The sequence below is a fragment of the Chamaea fasciata genome, unplaced genomic scaffold (assembly GCF_029207755.1).
Source record: "Chamaea fasciata isolate MVZ Bird 193981 ecotype frontalis unplaced genomic scaffold, bChaFas1.0.hap1 SCAF_4, whole genome shotgun sequence".
NCBI classification, from domain to species: domain Eukaryota; kingdom Metazoa; phylum Chordata; class Aves; order Passeriformes; family Sylviidae; genus Chamaea; species Chamaea fasciata.
Window position 1 is genome coordinate 44500639 of NW_027094089.1, and position 22663 is coordinate 44523301.

The following is a 22663-nucleotide window of genomic DNA, read 5'->3' on the forward strand; positions in this document are numbered from 1 at the left end:
AAACCCTGTCCTTTTATCTTTCCTGGTCTGCTGTTGAGTTTTTCCTACACAAGAAACACCCAACCAAAGATAAAAGGATTTAAAGATAAAAGAAATAAAATCAAAGTTCAGCTGCTGTGCTAAAGCAGCAAGATACAAGTGTTTCATCATATTCTAAAATGAAAATGCATGTGTTAGTAATGCCTTGGGTAAAATCACTAATTTTTGCTTTAACTGAAAGGAACTATATCCTGTCTTCTTGAGGTATGGTCTATCTCAAGGATTCAAGGCCAATGCAGAAAGGTAAAGTCCAAAGGGAAAAATAAAAAATTAAAAAAACAACAAACAAACAAACAAAAAAACTACAAAAAAGAGAGGGCCAGTCAAGCTGGTTGGTCTCACTGGAGGCTGGGAGGATCATCCATTCATATCTGGAGAAAACATATCTGGACAAAATACCACTAGAGCATGGCAAGAGGAGGGAATACAGCAGCACAAAGGGAGCTGTGGAGAACAGACCTTTACTGCCTCGCTCACTCCTGCATGGCCAGCAACAGCTCTTTTGGTGTCTTACTGAGCTAGTCAGTATCCTAATGTTTAGTCTAGTAGTCCACTAAATTCCAGCTTAAGATAACCTGATGCAAAAGAGGGATCACAGCATTACAGGCAAGAAAACTAAAGAACAGGTGTAGTAAGTGAATGCCCTTGGATTGCAGAGCTGCTTGTGGAAAAGCCAAGTTTTAGTTTAGTCTAGTCCCAGCCTTATAGAAAATCCTGATCTTTGAAAAATTAAGTCCATTTATCCAGTCCTACACATAACTTGCAAGTCCCGGGTTTTAAACTCTTTCTGCCCTGTACTCCAAAACTGCCTACAACTCAGGATGCTCTCAATGCAGCCAGTCTAATGAGACAAAACAAATGTTATGGAACTACATTTGTATCTATTCAAGTTCATAAGTATTAAGACATTCTTTAACATGACCAATGGCCTAATTTATAATGTCATCAAAAAAAGAAGGACTGATGAACAATGTATCATTGCACACCTATGCCTGGGACACACAATCTTGAAGTCTAGCATATTCGCAATATGAATCCCCATTCACTTCTTATTAAATGAATACTTTTTTTACACTTTCAGCTGACCACATTTGTCTTAAAAGACCACATTAACACTAATCTTAAACAAAAATCTTCTGTTCTGCAGTTACAGATTGAATAATTATTGTATATGTATTAGAATAGGTTTTATTATTTTAAAGACAGCATACACTGGTTTTTACTGCTATTTTCACATTTTAAGTATTCTTTTGCAAGTCATAAATATTTAGTTAATTCATGGAATAATTAAAATTTTTAAAAACAACCCCCTCCTACTAACAAAAAAACCAAAACATTGCAAAACCAATTTTCAGGCCTGTATACAATTCCAGATACTGATACTTAAGTTTGTACCCAAGGCTCATGCCAACAACTTGGCATGATTTGCATGACTACAAAGGAAGATTAAATCATTTTAGCCCCATCATTAAAGGATTTTAAGCTAATGCAAGCCCACTGGCTTCCACAGATTCTGAACCAGGTTTCAAACCAGGCTGTAGCCTCACAGCACTGACACCCTCTGTTTCTGTGTGCTCTTATCCTATTCAGGTACCTGCTACTCTGGAACATTGCACCTTCCTAGTGATTGGGAATGGGTCTCTTGCTGTCAAGCTTGGCAACAGAGGATACACTTAAGCACCGTATACAAAGTACAGAAAGAGAGTAATGTACAATGCCAGGCTGTTCCTCACCAAGGAGGTGAGATTGCAGCACCAGTACTGAGCACGGTACCTGCACACACCTGGCAGGGGCACAGCTTCACTGACCTGACCAGACAGGGCACTTGGGGGTCCCACCACCAAACCTACATGAACATACATTGCCCTCCATGAGTGAGACCGCAGAGGCTCTTGCCTCAGGCTTCTCCACTTGAGGAAGGGAGTACATAGGGAAAACAAGCCAGCTAGCAGGGTGTAATTCCTGGCTGGGCAGTGTTCTCAGCACAAGCTGTCAGCACAGCCAGCATCCATCAAAACTGAACAGTTCGGCTTAAACTGCTCTAGGAACACATGAAGGCATCATCTGCATCTGAACACCACTAGCCTTCAGAAGTGTTTAGCTCCCTTTTTCCCCACTAGAAATTACTATATTTATTAGCACTGCAGTATCATATGTATAAGTATTACTCTTGGACACCACTGTGCTGAGCAGTGTGCAAACACAGTTCAAAGACAACCCCGACCCAGAAGCCTGGAACCTAAATAATCCAAGATACTTGTCCAACTCGCATAGCACTGATGCCTTTAATACTCAATATATTTCAATTCAGCGAACCACTCTTGTGGAAAGCCACAGGAATTTTGCCAGTGGATTTCTCATTTATCACAGAACCAGACTTATAAAGAAATGTTGGATATCAATCTGGTTTAGAGAGAAAAAAAAACACCCTGCAAATATACTCATGTTCTCTCAACCAGAAATGTTCTAGATTAATCAGTCCAAGCCCCAAACTAGTATAATGTCACTGTTTTGGGTAACACAAGTGTAAATGATGACACCACACCAATACTCAGTACTTGTAAGTGATGCTACAAATCACTTACTATCTCCAGAACAGTTGTCGTAAAAACTATAGCTGATTCTGAACTTTTCAAGGAAAAAAAAACTACCCAAGCAAGAAAAATCTGCTATTGAGACAATAAACTAAAAGGGTAAAATCACAGAAAAGGAAAATAAGGAACATAAAATATTGAAAAAGCACCTCCTCATGTTTCCTGCCATAAAACCACTAATTCCCTTGAACTGCGCAATTCCACAACACTTTCTATATCCTCATATTGACCTCAAAAATTTGAATTTTTAGGACTGAATTGTAAATTCCCAATAGAAGCCACTCTTCAATATCAAAGGCTAGAGTTCAGCCAGAATATTGGAAGCTTATTCGCAGTGAAGTAATAATGGTCTATACTCCTCAGTTTCCCCAAGAAAAAAAAGAAAACCAGAAGAAAAGCTTAAATTCAAATATCAGGGTGCACTTTTGAAAAATGTTAAACTATTGGAGCAACAAATTCTTATTTGAAGTGACAAGATAATTATTTTTGCTTCAGTATGACCCTATTTTATAAAGATTGCTTTTGGCATACTATGGCAAATAGCTTTTTACTCATTTTGAAGCAAAATATTCTGTTTAGTTTAAAATGCTGGCCAAAACAGGGAGGAAAAATGTAATTATCAAATCTAAAAATATGACGACCAGAATATGTAATTTTGGATCCAGTAATGAAATAGAGATTAAAAAATCCATAAATTACTTTCTTATCTGAAAGAATTTGGAGTGCATTCAACCATTCTTACTAATCAGAACAAAGACTGTTCTCTTAATCATGTTTTATAGATTCAAGATTAATAAAAAAAAAAATCTTTTTATCCTTGGAAGCAGGTAAGTACTGCCCTGTAAGTACTTTTGTTCTTTTTAGACTTTTCTCTTTAGAGAAATAGTTTCAATTTTGCTCACCATTTCTGAACTATACATGAGCTGTTCCACTTCATTCAATTCTACAACAGATACACATATAAGTCCTTTGTAAATAAAAGGGAATTTAACCTAAGAAAATTTTCCTTGCTCTAGTTAATCTGAAAGACAGATTTTTTTTCTTTCTTTCTTTAAGGAAGTAGATTTTTTTTAACTTTTTGTCTTTTGCACTCCCTTCCTCAAAGTTGAGTCTGCTATTTTTGGGCTACAGAAATACTGATCTTCTTTGGCTTGATACATTTTTGTGAAGGAATGACTATATCCAGTGACACTTCATCAGTTATTGCTACTTTCCATATTTATAAAGATTATTCTAATAATCTAAACAAACTGAAGAGTATTCCTACTTATATTCCCAAAGTTCATTTGCTGAGAACACATAAAGAGCATTTTGAAAGGGGAGGAAACTATGAATTTAAAAGAACGGCAAACTCTGCATGCATTAGAACAGGTGCATCTACTTCCTCCCTTAAATATACATAACTGTTTTGTTTTCAAGCAGCAAAAGAACACATTATTTAGCTATTACTCCTTCTGGATACATCTAGAAAAAGAAGTATTTAATTTAGATCAATTGCTCTTTTTCGCATGTGGGATATGCCTGCCAGACATTTACCAATGTACTCCTGTGAATAGATTCCCTTGTTGCCTTCATTGTGGGATAAAATAATGGATCTGATGGCCTATTTATAACTTTTGCAACAAAAATGCGATTGGTTACATGTGTTTTTAGTTATTAATTGCTTTGAGATGTAAATATCATAGAACAGTAACGTAATATTTAAAGTTAAGCTACTCTCAGTGTGCAAAACCCAGGAATTAAGACTCACAGGCAGAGAACCATTCATTCACAGCACAGGTGCAAGTCAGGATGATGACAGGTCATCATTGCTTATTGTTGTTTTGAATATTTACCTTTTAATGTTTGCCGCCACTGAAGAAACCTGACTGCCAGTAGCACATTCTAGTTTCAGTGAGCTGTGAGCCAAGGGAAGGTAAAGGACCATGATAAACAGCCAGCACTGTCTACACACAAACACTATTTAAGCTGTTGACAGTCATGAGACTGAAAAAAATAAAAATCATATGTCATTGCTTCTGACCTTCGGAGCCTAAAAATAGCCTTAAAATTAAACATCCAGGCTTGGTTTGTTGATGGTGGGTTTTGTTTCCTTTTATGTTGGGGTTTTAGTGGGGTTCTTTGGTTGCTTTCTTTTTAAAACTAAGAATCTTGACACTGGCACTGCAGAGAATGCGAAAAGCAATTTCCATTAGAAGGTGGTCTTGTGAATATGCATGCAACTTACAACATCAGATAAGGTCCTCAAGACAAGCAAAGAACTGAAAAACATACTTAGAGGAAATCAGATAGCTAAGAAACACTTTTTCCTTCATGAATTACAACTGAAACTGTCAGTGTATCCACTAGCTTGTATCAAATGAATCTTTAACATTTGCCTCCCAGTTGTCAGGTGTGAGCTGCTTACTGGAAACTTTGTAATGGTATCATATTTCCAAGAAAGGAGGCAGACATTTATTTGTAGAAAACAAGAATGAGAGAAAGCAGAAAAAGATTTCACCATCACATGCAGATGGGATTTTGCATATGTGTGTGTTTTTTTGTTTTGAGTTTTTGCTAAAACAAGGAGAGAATACAGAGCAGAAACTGAGAAGAGGGAGAAATGTTGACTAAAACAAACTGTTCAAACTGAACTGATTTCACTGCCAGAAGTTAAAGAGACAAACAAATAGAACAACAAAAGGTGCCAAAAAGTGTGCCCTATGTGGAAAAAGAAAATCCAGCTCTGTTCTCAGCTCTTCCCTGCAAATCCACACAAACACCAGGCACATGATATGATCTGTTCTAGACATACAACAGTTTAATGTGGGCATTTGTGGTTCATACTGCTAGGTACACAGGCACATTATACCTGTGTGTGTAGTAGGAAGACAATATTGCTTCTTCCTTTACATAAAAAAACCCGAGCAGATCATAAAGAGTGGCTACCTTCCACATGACCTAGAAAAGCAACCCACTTCTCACAGAAGGGATGCTCATTCAACAGAAAAGAAGAAGCAAACTTGCCAGATCTTCAATGACGTAATGCTAAATATATGTACTTTATTTTTCTTGAGAAACCAAACTTTTTCTTTTTAACTGATATAAACAAACTGATGTCCATGCACAGATCTATTTTCAGTAACAACATGTGTATGGACAACTGCAAAAATTAATCTGCTTCTTGGGCTCATAATTCATATAAGAAAGTAACATACTCATGAGTGTTCTAGATTTCTGGTCCCCAGAGATGTTATGAACACAAACATCATTTGAGTTTGACCTAATAAAAAATTTATATTTTCATTATGAAGCCTACACATGACATTTAGCAATACACTGCTACTGGCAGTGAGAAGGCAGATGTTGCAACCCATGCAATGGAATCTTCCCCTCAAAGCAGACATTACGTATACAGCGACACCTCATGCTTTTCCCACCTTTACCTTCCAAATTCCCTTATCTAGATTACTATGCAGCCCTAGCAACCCATTTATACTCAGATGGCTGTCCACCACCATTATCTGTACCATGTTCTGCCCTCATACATGACCTTAAACTGCAATCATGGAAAATACCTTGCTCACCAACCCAAAGCGTCACTTGCTATAATTAGCATTCTAGGAGCTAACTATATAGTCATTAAGGCACAAAGAAAGACACATGTCCTGTCTTAGTTCAGTGTATATCAAGTGACCAGTCAGATGACCATTAATGTAGTAAAGTCTTTATTCAGACAGTCAACTTGCCTGGCTTAACCCATGACCTGTCTCCACAGGTACTCTTTCAAGAGATGGATAATGCTGCTCTTTCATGTTACCTTCCTCACAATGAAATGTGGGCCTTCCAATCTCCCTTGCTATTCCCAGGATTATCTGCAATAATAAAAAACTAACTTTGAATAGAAGAATGGTCTGAATATCAGGCTGTCATTCAGCAGCAACAGCTTTTGCTGAGCAGACACAACTCCACAATAAAGGATACAGCCTCCTGTGACTTCCCTTCTCACTGAGAACATGGAACAGAAAGAGAATCTTTCCTAACCATTCCAGAATCTTAATATTTTAATCTATTCTGTATTATCACCATCATCTTGTTCCAACACAAAGGAAATAGTGCTAATGTAAACTCTTATGTAATGCTACTATGCAACAGAGTGATGCAAAGAAACAGCTAACACCATCAAATTTTATTAATATAAATCACCCCTTATCAAACCAAAGCTATCAGGCTGCTGCCTAATTCCTAATTTCTGTTAGAGATATCAAAATTCATTATGTTTTCATATATAGTGTCAAGTGGAATAGTAAACATTCCTAATAACAGAATTTATTTTCAGGATCATTTTGTGTACATAAAAGAATCTACTTTTTTTTTAAAAAAGGTTCCCTTTAGTTAAAAGTAAGAAAAAAAATCCAGAGCAGCTGGAAATAAAAGTGTACCTTAGTGTAAACTAAACTTTTAACATCTAAGCAATTCAAAGCCATAAAGACCTTGTGAGACATCTTCTGAGGACTGTGATTTCTACACAACAGAAATTAAGTGGCCATTTTTGTCCTTTCTCATGATAAATGGCTATTTTATCTGCCTCCAACTATGCAAAAAAAGGGGATGTTTAACTTCAGATGGCAGAACATTAAGAGCATTCCAATCTGTGGGGTTTTGAGGTTTTCTTCTGAGAACTTCTTCTTACCACACACTTCTATACGGACTATGGATCTAAATGGTTTTGAAGAGCTGACTAGTAACTGGAATCCAGGGTCAGTATCTTGTGTGGCAAAATACTTACACACTCCCTCAAGGGAAAACTGGAGGAAAAACACACAAAACTGGCTGTGAAGCTAGCATGAATGATTCCAAAGCCAAAATATATTCCTTTCAATGTTTCTGAAACATAAAATTAACTTTTTTTCCTTTTTTTAAATATGAATCTTGGACTGGGATCCAGTGACAGAAGGCAATTATGCTAGAGCTATATTAACCTAGTACTCACTTCTATATTTAACTTGCTTTTAGTTGCACTGTGTTGTGTTTCAGTTTTAGAGGAGTCTGTGGCTATTCAGCCTACTGTCCAAACTATTACAGTCAATTCAAGGACAGCAACTGCAAATTAAAATGTGGAAAATCAATTACCAACTCAACAGAGAGTTGAAGAAAATTCAGCTTTTTGCAACCCTGACTTCAGTATACCTAACCAAATAAATAATCTTCCCAAGACGACAGTGATGCAGAAGTGTGTCACTTTCTAAATATAAATAAGACAAAAGAGAAAATCAACACTTTATGGGAGTCTTGTCGTCACTCTCCTGACTGGAAAATGAGTGAGGTGGTCTTTGTTTCTTTTATTTTTAATATTACTTATATACTATAGATTCTTGTTCTGCAATGTGTATACTAACAAATAAGTATGTTTTAAACACATGTATCAGACAGTAGCAAATATTTTTCAGTAATTTTCACTGGGTTGTACTAGCTTATTTTGAATGCACGTGTATAAAAAACATTAGTAAAAAAATTATTATTTCACCATCATCATCACCACCACCACCATCATCATCACTATCTTTAACCAGTTACATGTAATGATGACAGCAATGGAAGCTGATGTTATTCAGAGCCCCTTCACAACTGACAGTTTGGGAAATGCCTGAGTAGACACCCAAGAATTCCTGAGCAGCAATTGTATTGAAAGAAAACTGGTGGGAAGAGAAGTGAATAATGTGAGATAAAGAGGAAAGATTTTGCAGAAGTAAGTTACATCTGAAATAAGAACATGCTTATGAAAATATAGCTACTATAGATGGAGTCAAAATCCAGGGTACTCCTCCGCTGCCACTATGGGGAATATTCTGAAACTGTAATTTGTCATTCTTAATACAGTATTTTCAAAATATTCTTTAACTATTAGTATAGCTGTAATATGAGGAAACAATATTGATACAAAGCAATTTTAACAATTAAACTACTAAAACACGATTTCTACAGTTATTTTGTAAAAGCAGATATTTTTTCTTATAACAAGTTGAAAAGGAATGCAAGGAGTTAAAAAAATGCAATGGTATTTGATTTAACTGCTGAATTGAATCATTTAGCTGTCCCAAGTAACTCCCCTAAACTGATTCTAAAATGGACAGACATGGAAAGGAATAGGAAAAGCAAAATGGTCAACAAACAGCAGCAGAAATGCCTTAAATATGTTGATGATTTTCCACCTTAAGGAAGGAGAAATCCATTCCAGGATCTAAGAGCCGTCTGAGGCATTTAATCTTTTACAGAGAATCATTCAAAATTATCTTCTTAGAGTTAACCAATTTCACATTCCTAAGCAATCCTATCCAAACAGAAGCCCATTTCTTTTTTTCTTGAAGCTATGTTTGAGAACTTCAATTTCAAGTTGATTTTCAAATTTTCATTTTCAATTGAAAGCCATTTGTTCTGCACCTACACTGAAGTCCGTGGTAAAGGGAGGTTGGAAAACTAGCTGAAATTGAAAATTTGACTCTCAAATGCACTTCTGATTTTCACTGGAAGGAAGAGTTATATTACTGTGAGTATTCTTCCAGTTCCCCTTTAATGACCTTGCCAACTCCTCAACTGCATTTTGAACTCTATTTTTTTTCAGCACAATAAAACTCAACTTACCCATTGCCCCCCATGCATTTTCACTGGCTATTTTTTCTACCTTATCCTCACTACATTTATCTTACAAAGAAAATAAATGAAAATTGGTATAAATGTAGAATATTAACAATTACTCTTAAAGGTATTTTGTGGTATCTGTCCACTGTGTTGAATTTATCAGCACACCGAAATCAAATTTTAGTGCTACAGCATATAGTGGGGCACAGATCTCTTTGCAGATGTCCTTCAGATTAAGAGGCAAATCACTCCTGACAAAGTTTGTCACAGAATACAACCCAACCAACACTCAAATTATCAAGGACTAGGGAGTTTCATTCCAAGAAATGTTTAGGTCCTCTGAATTCAAAATTTAGGAGACAAAGCAGGAGTGAAAAATAGAAAGACGAACAGAAAGAACTGAACAAAAAAACCAACCTTACCTTTCACAAGCTCGGACAGTCCATGCAGCAATTATCCATAACGAGATACTAAAAACCAACAGTACAGTTCCTGGACATATTGTCATTAGAGTCTTCATAACAAAACGGGTATTGAAGTTTATCTTATTTAATGCTCCAATGCTTCTAGATGAGGCATCAGTGAAAAGTTTGCTATGCAAAAGCATAACTCTGGCAATAAGATATAGTCTTAAGAACATTGGTATAGATAAAATAATATCCACATCAGCTGTTGTTGTGGACGGAGCATAAGAAAAGGCGAGCCGGGCTGTCCATGTGAATGTGTAATTCCCAGGTATGGGATGTATAGCACACACCAGTATTTCCAAGCAGATAAAGAAAATACGCTCATAAGTCATGGCTATTCTCCAGTCATCTGCTCCATTGTCCACCATGAACAACTGAAATAATAAAATATAAGGTTAACTTTAGTACATCGTTTAGAAAATTGTTATAATTCTATTTTAAATTACCATAGTTTTCTATGCTGTCAAAGACCACCAAAAAACAAAAAAAAACTCATCACAGAAAATGATAATATTACATCAATATGAAAGGAAACATAACTCGGGTTAAGACAAAAAGAATTTTTAATATACTATTTTTTAAACTGCATATGAAACTGAATTTTCATTCACTATTAACTAAGAATTCCTCATATTTTTTAATTGTAATCTTCTGCTTAAAAAACAGTCTGGACCTATTAAGCCTTGTCCATTCAAAATCAATTGTTTACTCTAAGTTCATAAAATTGAGAAGTATTTAACTGTTTTCTGAATAGATAACTAAATTACAAATTAAAAAAAATTTCTTAAGATCCCTGTTAAGCTTCAGCCAAGGTGGTATTATAGCTTCTGTAGAAGTATCCAAGCTTTCTTCAAGGCACTGATACTGATCAATGGAAGATAGAAAATTACATGAGAAAGTGCACAAAGACTCAAGGGGGTATCTCATGGTGAAAATATGAAAAAAAATAGCCACCAAATATCAGGGTAGCCCAACCAACCAGGTGATTTCCACTAGCAGTGAAAAATTAAATGCACATATTGGCTGTTGCACAATCAAGGTGTTCAACTTGTCATCCAGGAACAAAGGTACTAAAATATTTCACACTGTTTAGAAAATATGTGCCTGATGATTTAATAAATAAAGAGGTAATCAAGCAGTACTTGTCAATGGTTGAGAGTAGAGATATGCAAGACCTTTCAAATAGACTTTTATTTATGAAGGAACATAACTCATTTGTACAAAGAAGATACTATTCAGACAGAAGACTTTCCCATCATTTCAACTACAGTTGTAATCTTAAAAAAAGCTGTTCAGTAAACAAGAGGAAAAAAAATACTTTTGCAGAATCTTTAAAATTAGATTATTCAAAAATGATGGGTGACAAGGCAAAGTACATCATGCATTCCCTAATGTAAGAAAGGTATTTTCACAATACTAAACACTACATAAACATCAAAAGCCATTCATCTGAACTCTTCTTTGCCCCTTTCCTTCTTTCAAAAGTTTAAAAATACAAGCTTGATTTCCCTGTATGTGTTTTTAGTGACCGAAAAACCTCTCCACATTCTCCTCACAATACCTTCAGTTTGTCTTCCACGAAAGAGCTCTACTGAAACTGTTCAGAGAAGTGACAATCACAAATTAACTCTATTGCTGTTGAACTGATACTAAAAGAAATAAAGTTAACCACAGTAAGGAACACAACAAACCAAAATAAATTTCTGTCTTTGTGGATCTGGTTTTTATCCCTTATGTTCTTTCTCTTCATCTTATTACACAGGATGTTGGTGACAAAGTTTCGGCCCTGGGAATGGCTGCAGTGATGGGGTCAGCAAGAAGCAGTCAGGGTTGCTCTGCAATGTACCCACTGCAGGACAAAGTTGAGTTCGTCAGTGAAGCAGGTGGTGCTTCTGTGGAAGCGTAGTTAAGAAAGGGCAAAACATGGCCCAGGAAGTGAGAAGTAGAAGAAAAAAATGCGAGAAAGAACACTGGAAATTCTAACGTCAGAGAAAAAGAAGAGGGAGGAGGTGCTCCAGGCATGGAACAGAGACGAATCCATGGAGAGCAAAGATCATGATAAAGGAGGCAATTCCCTGAAGCCCATGGAGATGACCACTCCAAAGCAAGCTGGATATTTTCTGAAAAAACGCTCACTTGTAGAGAGCTCACGCTGCAGCAGATTCTCCTTAGAAGAAAAAATGCTCATATAAGTCCCATGCTGAAGCAGATTTATCCTGAAGGGCTGAAGATCATGGAGAAGGACCCACACAGCAGCACAGAAAAAATGTGAGGAGAAAGGAGTGGGAGGGAGGAACCATCGTGGACAGACTGCCATTCCCCATGCCCCCTGCACCTCTCATGGAGGAGAAGACACAGGAGCTGGAAATGAAGATGTTGAGCCTGAGGACAGGGGCGTGGGGCAGCATATTTCTTGCCATCCTATTCTGCTTTAAAACGCCAATGAAGTAAATTGATTTTCCCCAAGTTATGCCTGTTTTGCCAGCACCAGTAACTGGTAAGGGTTCTCTCCATCTTTATTTCAACCCACAAACTTTTTCATCTTATATTCTCTCCTTGTGCTGTTGAAGAGGGAGAGCAAAAGCACAGCTGGGTGGGGCTCTAATAGCGGGCCAAGGTCAATCCACCACACGTACATATAGTTCTTATCTCCACTGCAATATTTTTGAAGACAAAGTCATACACCGTTGAATTAAGCTAAAGGACCGCTCTGTAAATTCAATGTATGCACCATGAGCACGTACAGTTTCTTTTACCTCTGGTCACTCTGCAAGCTACAGACACTAGATATGTGAATTGATACTGGAAGGCCAATTTGTGTTTGTCTGTATGTCTGTCTAACCAAAACAGTGCAAGTTTGCACTTAGCAAATGCACTATTTGGTATGAAGGGCCAAACTTCCAAAGTACTGTAAACCTCCAGTGCATTTAATTCTTGTGATTAGCCTATAAATGCTGTCAGTCAGAGCATAGAAGTGTTACATCAGTCATGAAGAAATCTAGATATTCAGAACACCCAGAATACAGATTAATAGTAACCAGGGTGACTGAAAATATATAGATAATATCAGATCTCTCAAACGCTGGGTGGGTTTACAGAGAAAGGAATAAATTTATAATGGTTTTAAGTATTTCAATTTGAAGATACATATCAAATAAATGTCAAAGTGGCAGTGCTACGAAGTTTCAATATCTGCTGAGAAAAGAAATGGTCTTTTCTCCTCCCTTTGTATATACACTTCTCATAGATTTCAAAAAGAATTCTATACATAGAAAGGCAATTCAAGAAAAATTATACCTTCAGTACTGATTCAATTTAACGGATGAGAATGGAAGAATGTTGAGTTAAACACAGGCATTAAAATTTGATCTTGCCATTTTCATAGCAGATAATGCTATTTTTTGAGTAATTTTTTTTATGTATGGAATACATACTTGATAACACAGTGACCTGTCAGCAGAAGAAATCCCAACATGCAACACAGAGGGAAATTTCTCTGCAGTTCTCAGTGGAATGGGTTATGCTTATGGACACAGAAGATGTCAACCTCCTGCGACCTTAGCTGTGACAATTTCTCCTAAGAAAACTAATATTTTAAAGCAGTAATATCGTAAGTTGTCATATAATGAGATTTAGGAGGTAAAAACATGAAAGGCAGAAAACACCAGAAGTCACAAAGACACAGATCCAGTAAAAACATTTCTATTTCATAACAATATTAATGTTTCAAAATCCCATTTATGAGGATGACTTCATTACAGTTCTTTGCCTAGGTTCAAACCATGATGGATATCAAACACTCCAGAACATGAACAGGCCTCAATTACATGCTATGAATAACAATTAAGTTTGGACATTAAAAAATGACACAGAAATTAGGACAAGATTTCATGTACATTTGACATACTTGCAAATTATGCAATCTACTTAATGCAAGCTTCAGTAATTTGGAAGAGATAGAGGTATTTGTGCATGCCTCTGCGCTTGGCTGTGTACATTTCCACTCCAGAAAGCGAGGAACATAAATGAAGAGAGAAGAGCACAATTCAAAGGGTATGTATGCACACACTTGGTTGATTTCAGTCAATCTGGCTGTAATAACCATGCATTAATTTCAAGATACTACTCCTCATCTGGATGGAGAATGATGCTAGCAATAAAAAGTGAATGTAATAAAAGAGTGATCAAACCTTCCTGTAGATTTGAGTCATGCACTTCACACAGAAGGACAAACTTGAGTCAAGGTCACGTATGTTATGCCTATTTATCATTTTCAAATTTTTTGTAATTATTCACAGCTAAAATCAAATGCAAGTACTTCATCAGTGTACTGCAAGGTTCTCTAAATACATAACTCTCATATACTTTTACTATGTCTCCACTTTGTGTGAAAAATTCTGAAGTTATTTTCACCAGGAATTATGTAATGTATTTCTAGCATGTTGTATGTGAACATAAGACATAGAATCAATCTTTAACTTCAAATAAACTTGGTATTTGTAATGCCCCACTTTAAAAACATAAAAATAAATATGACAGATATTTATATAGATGGGTATGGGTATATTTACGTAACACTTGTGTGTTACACAGTTACATTCATACTACACAAGACAAAAAAACCAGAAAAGCATTCTAAACAGACAGATTGCACACAATGACAAATTGGATCAGAAACTCCCTGAAAGAGAGAAACAGAAGGAGAGAAATTAATTTACTAAATGTTGGTGAATGCAAAGAAAAAGAAAAAGAAAACTAGTCATAATTTAAAAATGCCTTCACAGGCTAAAGAACAAATCTGAGAACTGTATAACTACCCTGTTGTAATACTGTGGGGATATATTAATACAGGAGTAAAAGGGAAGCCATAAACAGTGATAAAGTGGCATCAGCAGTAGTGCTGGAAGCATTCCTTGGAGAAAGGAAATCAACTTTACTTACAAGCAAATTGTTGTAATTGTTTTATTTAAGAACACAAATTAAAAACGGTTAAATACTGGAGCCACTTAAATCTTACAAAAGAACTGATAGGACTATGATTTTGAGTAGCAAAATATAGCCTCTGGCATTGATGACTTACCAGAATTTTTGACCCAATATTCTTTCTATAGTGTGTGGCACACAAAATATCATTTACACAATCAAAAAAAAAGAAAAACATGGTAGACTAAAAGATACTCCTTTTGTCTCACTACTCCAAAAAGCCAAGTTACTGTCCCACAGCATTCATTAAATTAAAATTATTTAAAACCATTTTCAAGTCATGACAGGAGATTGCCATCTGAAGCCTTTAGCACAGATGCCTCTAACCAGGAGATGGAAATTACTTTCCTACGTCATCGGAAGGCATGTAATCAAATGGTCGGCAAGTTACTCAAAAAGCTGTTGACCTTGGAGAGCCTACAGTAGCTCCTGGAAGTGGCTGTACTCCTCATCCTAAGTACAATGCCACAGATTAGACATGTTAGTGGGCTTAATACATACGTAAAGTCATGAGGCATCAAACTCCTTCTGTACATACAAAGCACAGAAGGCAAATAATAGACATTTCACAAAATGACATGAGGGATTGGCTACCTTTTATTTGCCAGAATGTTTCCCACATCCAGAATTAAAACCAAACTTTCTAGTAGGTCGCTAGAAATGGATCCACAAGGTCTAGCTATCTACCAAATGAAACATGCTTAGTTCATTCAAATGAGGAAGCCAGACTGCTTTATTACTTACACATGTATACTAGCATACACACACATATCCCCCTTCCACCCATAAACATCCCAATTCAAACAGAAGATTTTAGAAGTCTGGTACTTAGTTTCAGCAAAAAGATTATTTTTTGTATACCAAATTTAAATTTGACATCTCTGTGCAAAATTAGTTTTTTATAATGATTAATATTTTGCTATAAATAAAGCATGTATGTAAGCAAACCTCATGTTAATGTGTTTTTATGGCTAAACAGGCCCAAAATACTTCTCTCAAACTGTGCATTTAAATGTTATAACCTCAGGAAGGGATGTGGAAAAGAGGTTCAGAGCATTTATGATCTTTGTGAATTATATGTTCAGAAGGTCAGTACCAAAAATTTCACATTAAAATACATCTGAACAGTACATCTTGGTTACTCTGACAGGTCACAAGTAACCACAACCACTTCAAAAAACAGACGTGTGTTAAACGATGCTCTTACCAGGTTCTTTGTGTCTTTTTTTAATAACTATCCCTCAGATCACTATTTTAAAAAATGAAGATCTTTTAGAAAGAAAGGAATTTAGAATTAATGAAAAACATAGAGTTAAATTCTGCATAAGCACACAAAGTTAACTTCCACCTACCAATATTTCCTTTCTGGTTTAATCCACATGCTGACAGTATTCTTTTTAGCTTTCTCTCTCTAAAGATATTCAGAAGCATTCTTCAATATTCTTAAATGGTACTGTACAGATTTTCAGCTGTACTCTTCATCCCAAACTATGAAATAGATTAACACCCCCTTCTCCCCCGCAACAGCCTACAATGCCAAAAGACCATTAGAGCAACTAGCACTTGCTGGGACATACATAATTTCTTTTCATATAGGTCTCTCCTTATACATATATGTGCTCTAAGCCCCCAAAGAAGATGAGACACTCCTAGTAATGTCATTACTTTCTATGCAGGTAATAGTATTAGGAATCAAAATCCAAGGACTACAAAGGGAAAAAAATAGAAAAGACATTCCAAGATAACAGTATTCTTTCCCAATGATACAGAGAACCCCCCCAAAGAAAAGCATAATTATGGATTGAGGTAAGAAGTTATCAAAAGTTTATAAATATATTAAAAAATCAAAGTAATTAGATAATGAGCTCACTATTAATAATAGATTGCAAACAGAATTAATACAAAAACTTTTTTTTCCACTTTCATTATTAAACAGATATTTCACAAAACAATTTTCTAGTATAATTCTGTTGGAGTCTTGCTTGAACAATCACAGCTGAGCTTCCTCAGATCTGTAATCAACAGAGAGATACTTAGTTACATGAATTTTTATGAACCTTTGAAAAAATCAGAGCTCCATAAATAAAAGTCCACCACTCAGGGTGACTATATTCATTTGAGATATTCAGCAGATAATCACTATGTGACTCAATTGACTTGACTGAAACAGAAGTTTCTACTAGTCAAAGTCTATGGAAGGTATTCCTTCATTTTAACAATGTTCTTAATTTAATAGCTATTTCATTATACTAATGCTTCAGATACTACCCCCTTTGCTGCTTAAAACAATCAAAATAAGCTCCTTAAGTTACCAAATGTAGATGGGTTCCATCCAGTATCAGAAGTTTCCAAAAACTCTTGTACCTGGCTTTGAAAATCAATAATGTCCTCCAGGCAGATATAGAAGCAGCATGACTTAACAAAGCTCTGAACATCACTGAAGTGCAAGAAGAATAACAGAGAAGGAACAAAACTCTGGGAGTGGCTGACATACCTGAAGGCTGTGCTGCCATTCAGTGAGACCTTGATAGGCTGCAGAGTTGGCCAGGGAAACTTAATGAGGCAAGTGTAGGGTGTTGCACCTGGGGAGGAATAACCCCAAGTACCAGCACAGGTTGGGGGCTGACCTACTGGAGAGCAGCTCTGTAGAGAAGGATCTGGGAGTCTTCATGGATCACAAGTTGACCATGAGCTGGCAGTGCCCACGTGGCCAGGTGGGCCAGTGCTGTCCTGGGGTGCATCAGAAAGACTGTGGCCAGCAGGTCGATAGGGAGGTGTTCCTGCCCCTCTACTTGGTCCTAGGGAGGCCATGTCTGGAATGCTGTGTCCTGTTCTGGGCTCCTCAATACAAGAGAGACAAGCAGCTACTGGAGAAGGTCCAGAGGAGGCCACAAAGTGCTGAGGGGTCTGGAGACTTTTTAAGGACTGAGCAAGGTTATTTGGATATAGCCAGTCCTTAAGAAACCTACCAGTAACCTAACCTAGCCACAGCACATCTTGTTATGAGTTCAGCTTCCATCAGCTGCCAACCTGCACTGCCCTGTGCTTTTGCCAGCCTGCTCTGGAATACTCTCCCTGCTAAAAGAGTGCACAAAGGCTGTGCCAGCTTTATTACATCTAAAAGGGAAAGCTGCAAAGACCACTTAGGTCTACTTTCACAAATTTAAAAAAATGGCCACATTGGACAAACAACCATGCTAATAAAATAATCTCTAACAACAACAACAACAAGAAGCTCTTAAAAAAATTCTTCTTGTCTTTTAGGTCTGCCCTAACTACTACACTGAACTTAGTAGTACAAGGATGGAAACATTAAAATCAAAGTAAGGGATGACTTTAATTTTGCACTAGAGCAGAAGTTCCAAAACTTTGAATATGAAGACACAGAATGAATTCTACTCTACATTCTTCCCACAAATGCGAAAGTCACTGGGAAGAGATCTACATTTCAATATATTTATGTTATAATTTAAAATAACTATTTTACAATTCTTCATTTAGGGTTTGTTTTTCTTTATTCAGTACTAAAAATAATTTTTTCTACGGATCACTGCACAAAGAAAACACCATCTCCCAAAACAACTGCCATCTGCCACTGCAAGAGAGGCCTCACTCCCTTCAGGGATGATCGGCTTCATTACTACTAGGAAAACTGGAACCAATTTTAAAAAAAAAAAAAAGAAAGAAAGAAAGAAAAAAAAAACATATTTTCTGAAGAAACTGGCAATATTTCTGCAGGGGAGACAGAAGTTAAAGGAAGAAACACTGAATGTGAGGCTAAATAAGATGAGCTTACTCATTTGTTCTGCCAAAGGCGCACAACAGTGACTCTAAAATAGGAAATTGTTTTTAAAAAATGATGGGTACCAACACATCATACACATAAAAATCTGTCCTCTCAGTTCCTCCTCTAGTGTTTACTTATTACACAGAAACTTCAGGTATGTGAGAAAGTTTGAATGCTGTTTTTTTAAACTGATTACATTTTTATTTAAATGACAGTGGGTGAGTACACATCAGGACCATAGGAATCATCAAGTCAAGTTGAATGTTTTAACATTCAAGTATTTGTTAAAAACAGCTAGAAATATAGAAATATAAAATCCAAGCATTTTCCTAAAGCCTGACTTTTAAAATAAGGGAAAGTATATTGTGTAGAAGGAAAAGCAGAATGGAGTTTAAAGTATTTCTGAATTTAGAAATCCTAATAAACATAGTTGCACACTAACTTCAAGTGTTTTAGAGGCATTTGGTGTTATTCAACATCCTGGCAAGTAAAATTTTGAGGGGGCAGCAATAAAGAAGGTATGTACTTAATATCTTTTTCTTTTGAAGGCCTAAAGTGGGCTTCTGGCTAAACCATGTAGCAGATGAAGTTTTCAAACTGCTTCAAAGATCAACTTCAAATATCTTCAAGTAGGGCGGTTTTCAACATCAGGTTAAATAAACATAGGCACAGGTTTCTTTACAGGTGGATTCACCATCTCTGGATATGTTTAAGAAAGGACTAGATGTGGCACTTGGTGCCATGGTTTAGCAGAGGTTAGGGTTCGGTTGGACTTGATGAACTTGGAGGTCTTTTTAAACCTAATGATTCTGTGATTTATTTCTATTTCATAATAGGTAAAATACTGTTTTACTTGATCACAACTAATTATGAGTGCACCTGCTCCTCCAGCGAAAGAAAATGTCTTAGCCTACATCTTAGTACAGAAAGGTCTTTTTGCTGCCCAATAACTACTTGAATATTACAGCTTCATCAAATCTGTCTGGTTTACAGCAGCTCTCAGAAAAAAAGATGCTCTCTTCTGAAAGCAACTTGTTTTTTTAATATCTCAGGAAATCAAATACATTTGCACTGATAGCAGTCAACCCCCTTACCATTCACAATTTAAATGTAAAACTACTGTCCAAAATGTTTCAGAAATTTTTATTTTCACAACCCTTATGCTCAATGGGACATACTAGAGCCACAAAAATTCTGGTTGTGTGTGACTAATACTTTATCAGAAATGCAGTGAGAATAAATTTGATGAAAATGTCATCAAACTTAAATGCTATCAGTGAATGCTCAGGATCATTATTTCTAATATTTTTTATTATTTCTTTAGGTAGGAACTAATTTATTTTGTGCTGTCAAGCCACACCTGGACATTCAGTCGTTCTCCAGGTTCCCAGACTGAATTCAGATTTCTTACGCATATGGATTTTATTTGTATTTATTTATTTATTTATCTATTTATTTACATTGTGGATGCAACAGTGCAGACTGAATTAAAGTTACTGCCCCATTTTTATTTTTAATTAAAGATGTGCCTTATTCTCTGCCTGCAACAGATCATAGTCTTAAAAGCATAAAACTGTAACAAAACAAAAAATACTATCCACCAACTAGAATGAATCTTTGTTCTCTTAAGTGACAGAAGATGAAGCTCCATAATGCATTACTCTAGTGAAAGACACTACCATAAGAGGTCAGTTCTAGGGCAGGTGCGAACGCCTGTGCAGATCTGTAGCAATGCTACAGAACTTCCAGAGCTATGAAAGACAGAATAAAAACTTTTAATAGGAATAAAATGCTTCATAAAGAATAGTATCTCATTAGAACATATTGTGGAGCACTACATTAATTTAATATTGCAGTGTTTGGCACACCTGCTAAAGTAGGCATATAATTCTTGAAAATTATAGGCATAGATGGATGGCAATTACAGTGTCTTATTTACATGACAAATGACTGATCTGAGCATAAGACTACAAGATAGGCAAGTCTGAGCTTCAAGTCTAGCTATGAAGCCATCTCCAGATTACTTCCACAGCACTTGAAGTCAGTCTCGGTGCTGCCTTTTGTAAAAACATCCCTTACGTGACCAAAAAAAGTGAGGAATTGTCCAGGTAATTGCCTTTTACAATTAAATACTTTTACAGTATAAATGCTTGTTATAAAAGCTTTTCCTTCTTTTCAGACTATCTTATACCTACTCATCGAACCACAGAACTGATGTATAACTGTTTATTGAAGACAGGCAGTTACATAATTTTTTGCAGAATGCAGATAAGAAAGGTCACTAAGCTCTTTATCCACAGGTGAAAATAAAATTTATAGATATGAGCCCACATGTATTTACTTCTCATTTTTTTTTTTTTATTTCAAATACACCCTTTTATAACAAGCGGTTTTGAAGATGAACTATACTTAGAGTTACACCTATACAGGCTCTTAACTCTGTTTTTGACCCTCATGGTTCCTGCAGCCTTCAGTAACTTTTTGATTGTATTCAATTAGAGTTTGATATGGAGTTATATTGGTCAGTCACTTAACAGAGAACCCAGCTCTCCACTATACATCAAGATGACTCTACAGCATTAGTATAGATAAAAAGTTTGGAATCTGCCACTTTGATACAAGGTTTTTTTCTGTAGGGGTAAAAGCACATTACTCTTAAACAGATTAAGGGCAGGACTTTAAAATATAAAGTAATTTGAGGCTTATCCTTTTGCTTTACTTTATATGGAACACATAAGAGTGTTTCCATCCATCATGAAAAGGTTTAGAATTTCCTCAAAAGGAATTTAATTCCAAAAGATTGGTCTGTCTCCAACAAAATAAGAGAGATAAGGAAGCACCTTAGAAGATACAAACATTGTTCTTCAGAACCCATTTACTCCTTCATGGAATATATAATATTCACACCCTTTTATAAAATGTCAATAAAAAACTATGCTTATTAATAACTGTTTTCACACAGATGAAGGGCACAATTTCAGGGACTGTTCAAGCGGGAAGAAGTGAATCAAACAGTAAGTTACAAATATGTAATACACTGCAACTGTGAAAATATTTATGCATGATAGTAAATGAAAACTTGTTTGTGAAAGCCTGGGTTCAGACACAACAGTTTAAAATATAAAATGTTCATATCTGACTGCTGCCTTTACAAAAGAATTATTTCTAAGCTGTAAAGCATGTTCTCATGAGAGTGTCTTTTGATCTTCTGACAGACACATGAAGAAATTTCTCCATGTGGCTTTCATTAAAATAATGGAACAAGGTCAATTTACAGAACTGAATCAAGAATACATTGTGATATTTCTCTATGAAGAATAATCACACTAAGGGATCTATATTTGTGAATTTCTAAATTATCTGGATCTTTAGAGCATTTGACACATTTCAATTTAGAGCACTCATTACACATTAGGGATTTGATCCTCAAATATTTCCCTGTGTATTTCTCACATCACATCTATTGAACAGAAGTTTTTCCATTCATGTTTTTCAATGTAATGTTGTTTAAGTTATTAAATTTAAAAAAAAGGAATGAGAAAAATTAAATTCTATTTGTGTGTGTGCATGTTATCACGATATGCAACTTTTCTCTTTTCCATAGAACAAAGCTGTGAAAACTTCCTTGCAAAATTCCTGAACACTTAATAGTTTATTCTCCGTTCATAAAAGAAGTTTTTTACAGTGATCAATATTTCCAGCTTACCTGAAGGCTAGTTACAAGACCAATTACAGTCTCTTCTCTTAGTGGTAATTTACATCTTAGAAGAAGCTTCACAGGCTCAGAGCAATATTTTGTCCTCTGCCAAGGGAAGGTGACAACTTTCATCATCAACAGGGGATTGAAAGAGAACCTTTTTAATTCTCTAGTCCCAAATAGCAGCCATTCCTCTTCTGATCTTCACTCAAAACAGATGTCAAATACATCTCAAATCAAACTCAAAGTCCAAGATACTACATTTGGTAGATCCCATACAAACGAGAACCAAAGCCAAAAAAACATTAATGCACACTCATCAATTCTGGCACTCTTTCACTTAAAGTCGGACAAAAAAGAGCTGCAGTCAAGTACCTGACAGAATTTCCTAATCTGAAGGTCTCACAGCTGAAAGATCTGACATGTACAATAGTTTCACGTTCAGATGGGCATGGAGAACGCCTCTAACACTGCAGAC

The 22663-nt window shown here is 36.0% G+C and overlaps 1 protein-coding gene across 2 annotated transcripts in view; it reads right to left on the bottom strand.

Moving 5' to 3' along the window:
• KCNN2 (potassium calcium-activated channel subfamily N member 2) overlaps nt 1–22663 on the bottom strand; it is a 71285-nt gene that overhangs the window by 41164 nt on the left and 7458 nt on the right. Inside the window, exons 1-2 of one of the 2 annotated variants that reach the window (XM_066181409.1) lie at nt 13626–13862; nt 9674–10092 (exon numbers count right to left, since the gene is read on the bottom strand). In XM_066181409.1, coding sequence (XP_066037506.1) covers nt 9674–10092; nt 13626–13823 — 617 coding nt within the window. In that variant the 5' untranslated portion in view covers nt 13824–13862. Of the gene's footprint in view, nt 1–9673; nt 10093–13625; nt 13863–22663 lie in introns of those variants that run through there. The other variant, XM_066181408.1, reaches the window with a different exon arrangement.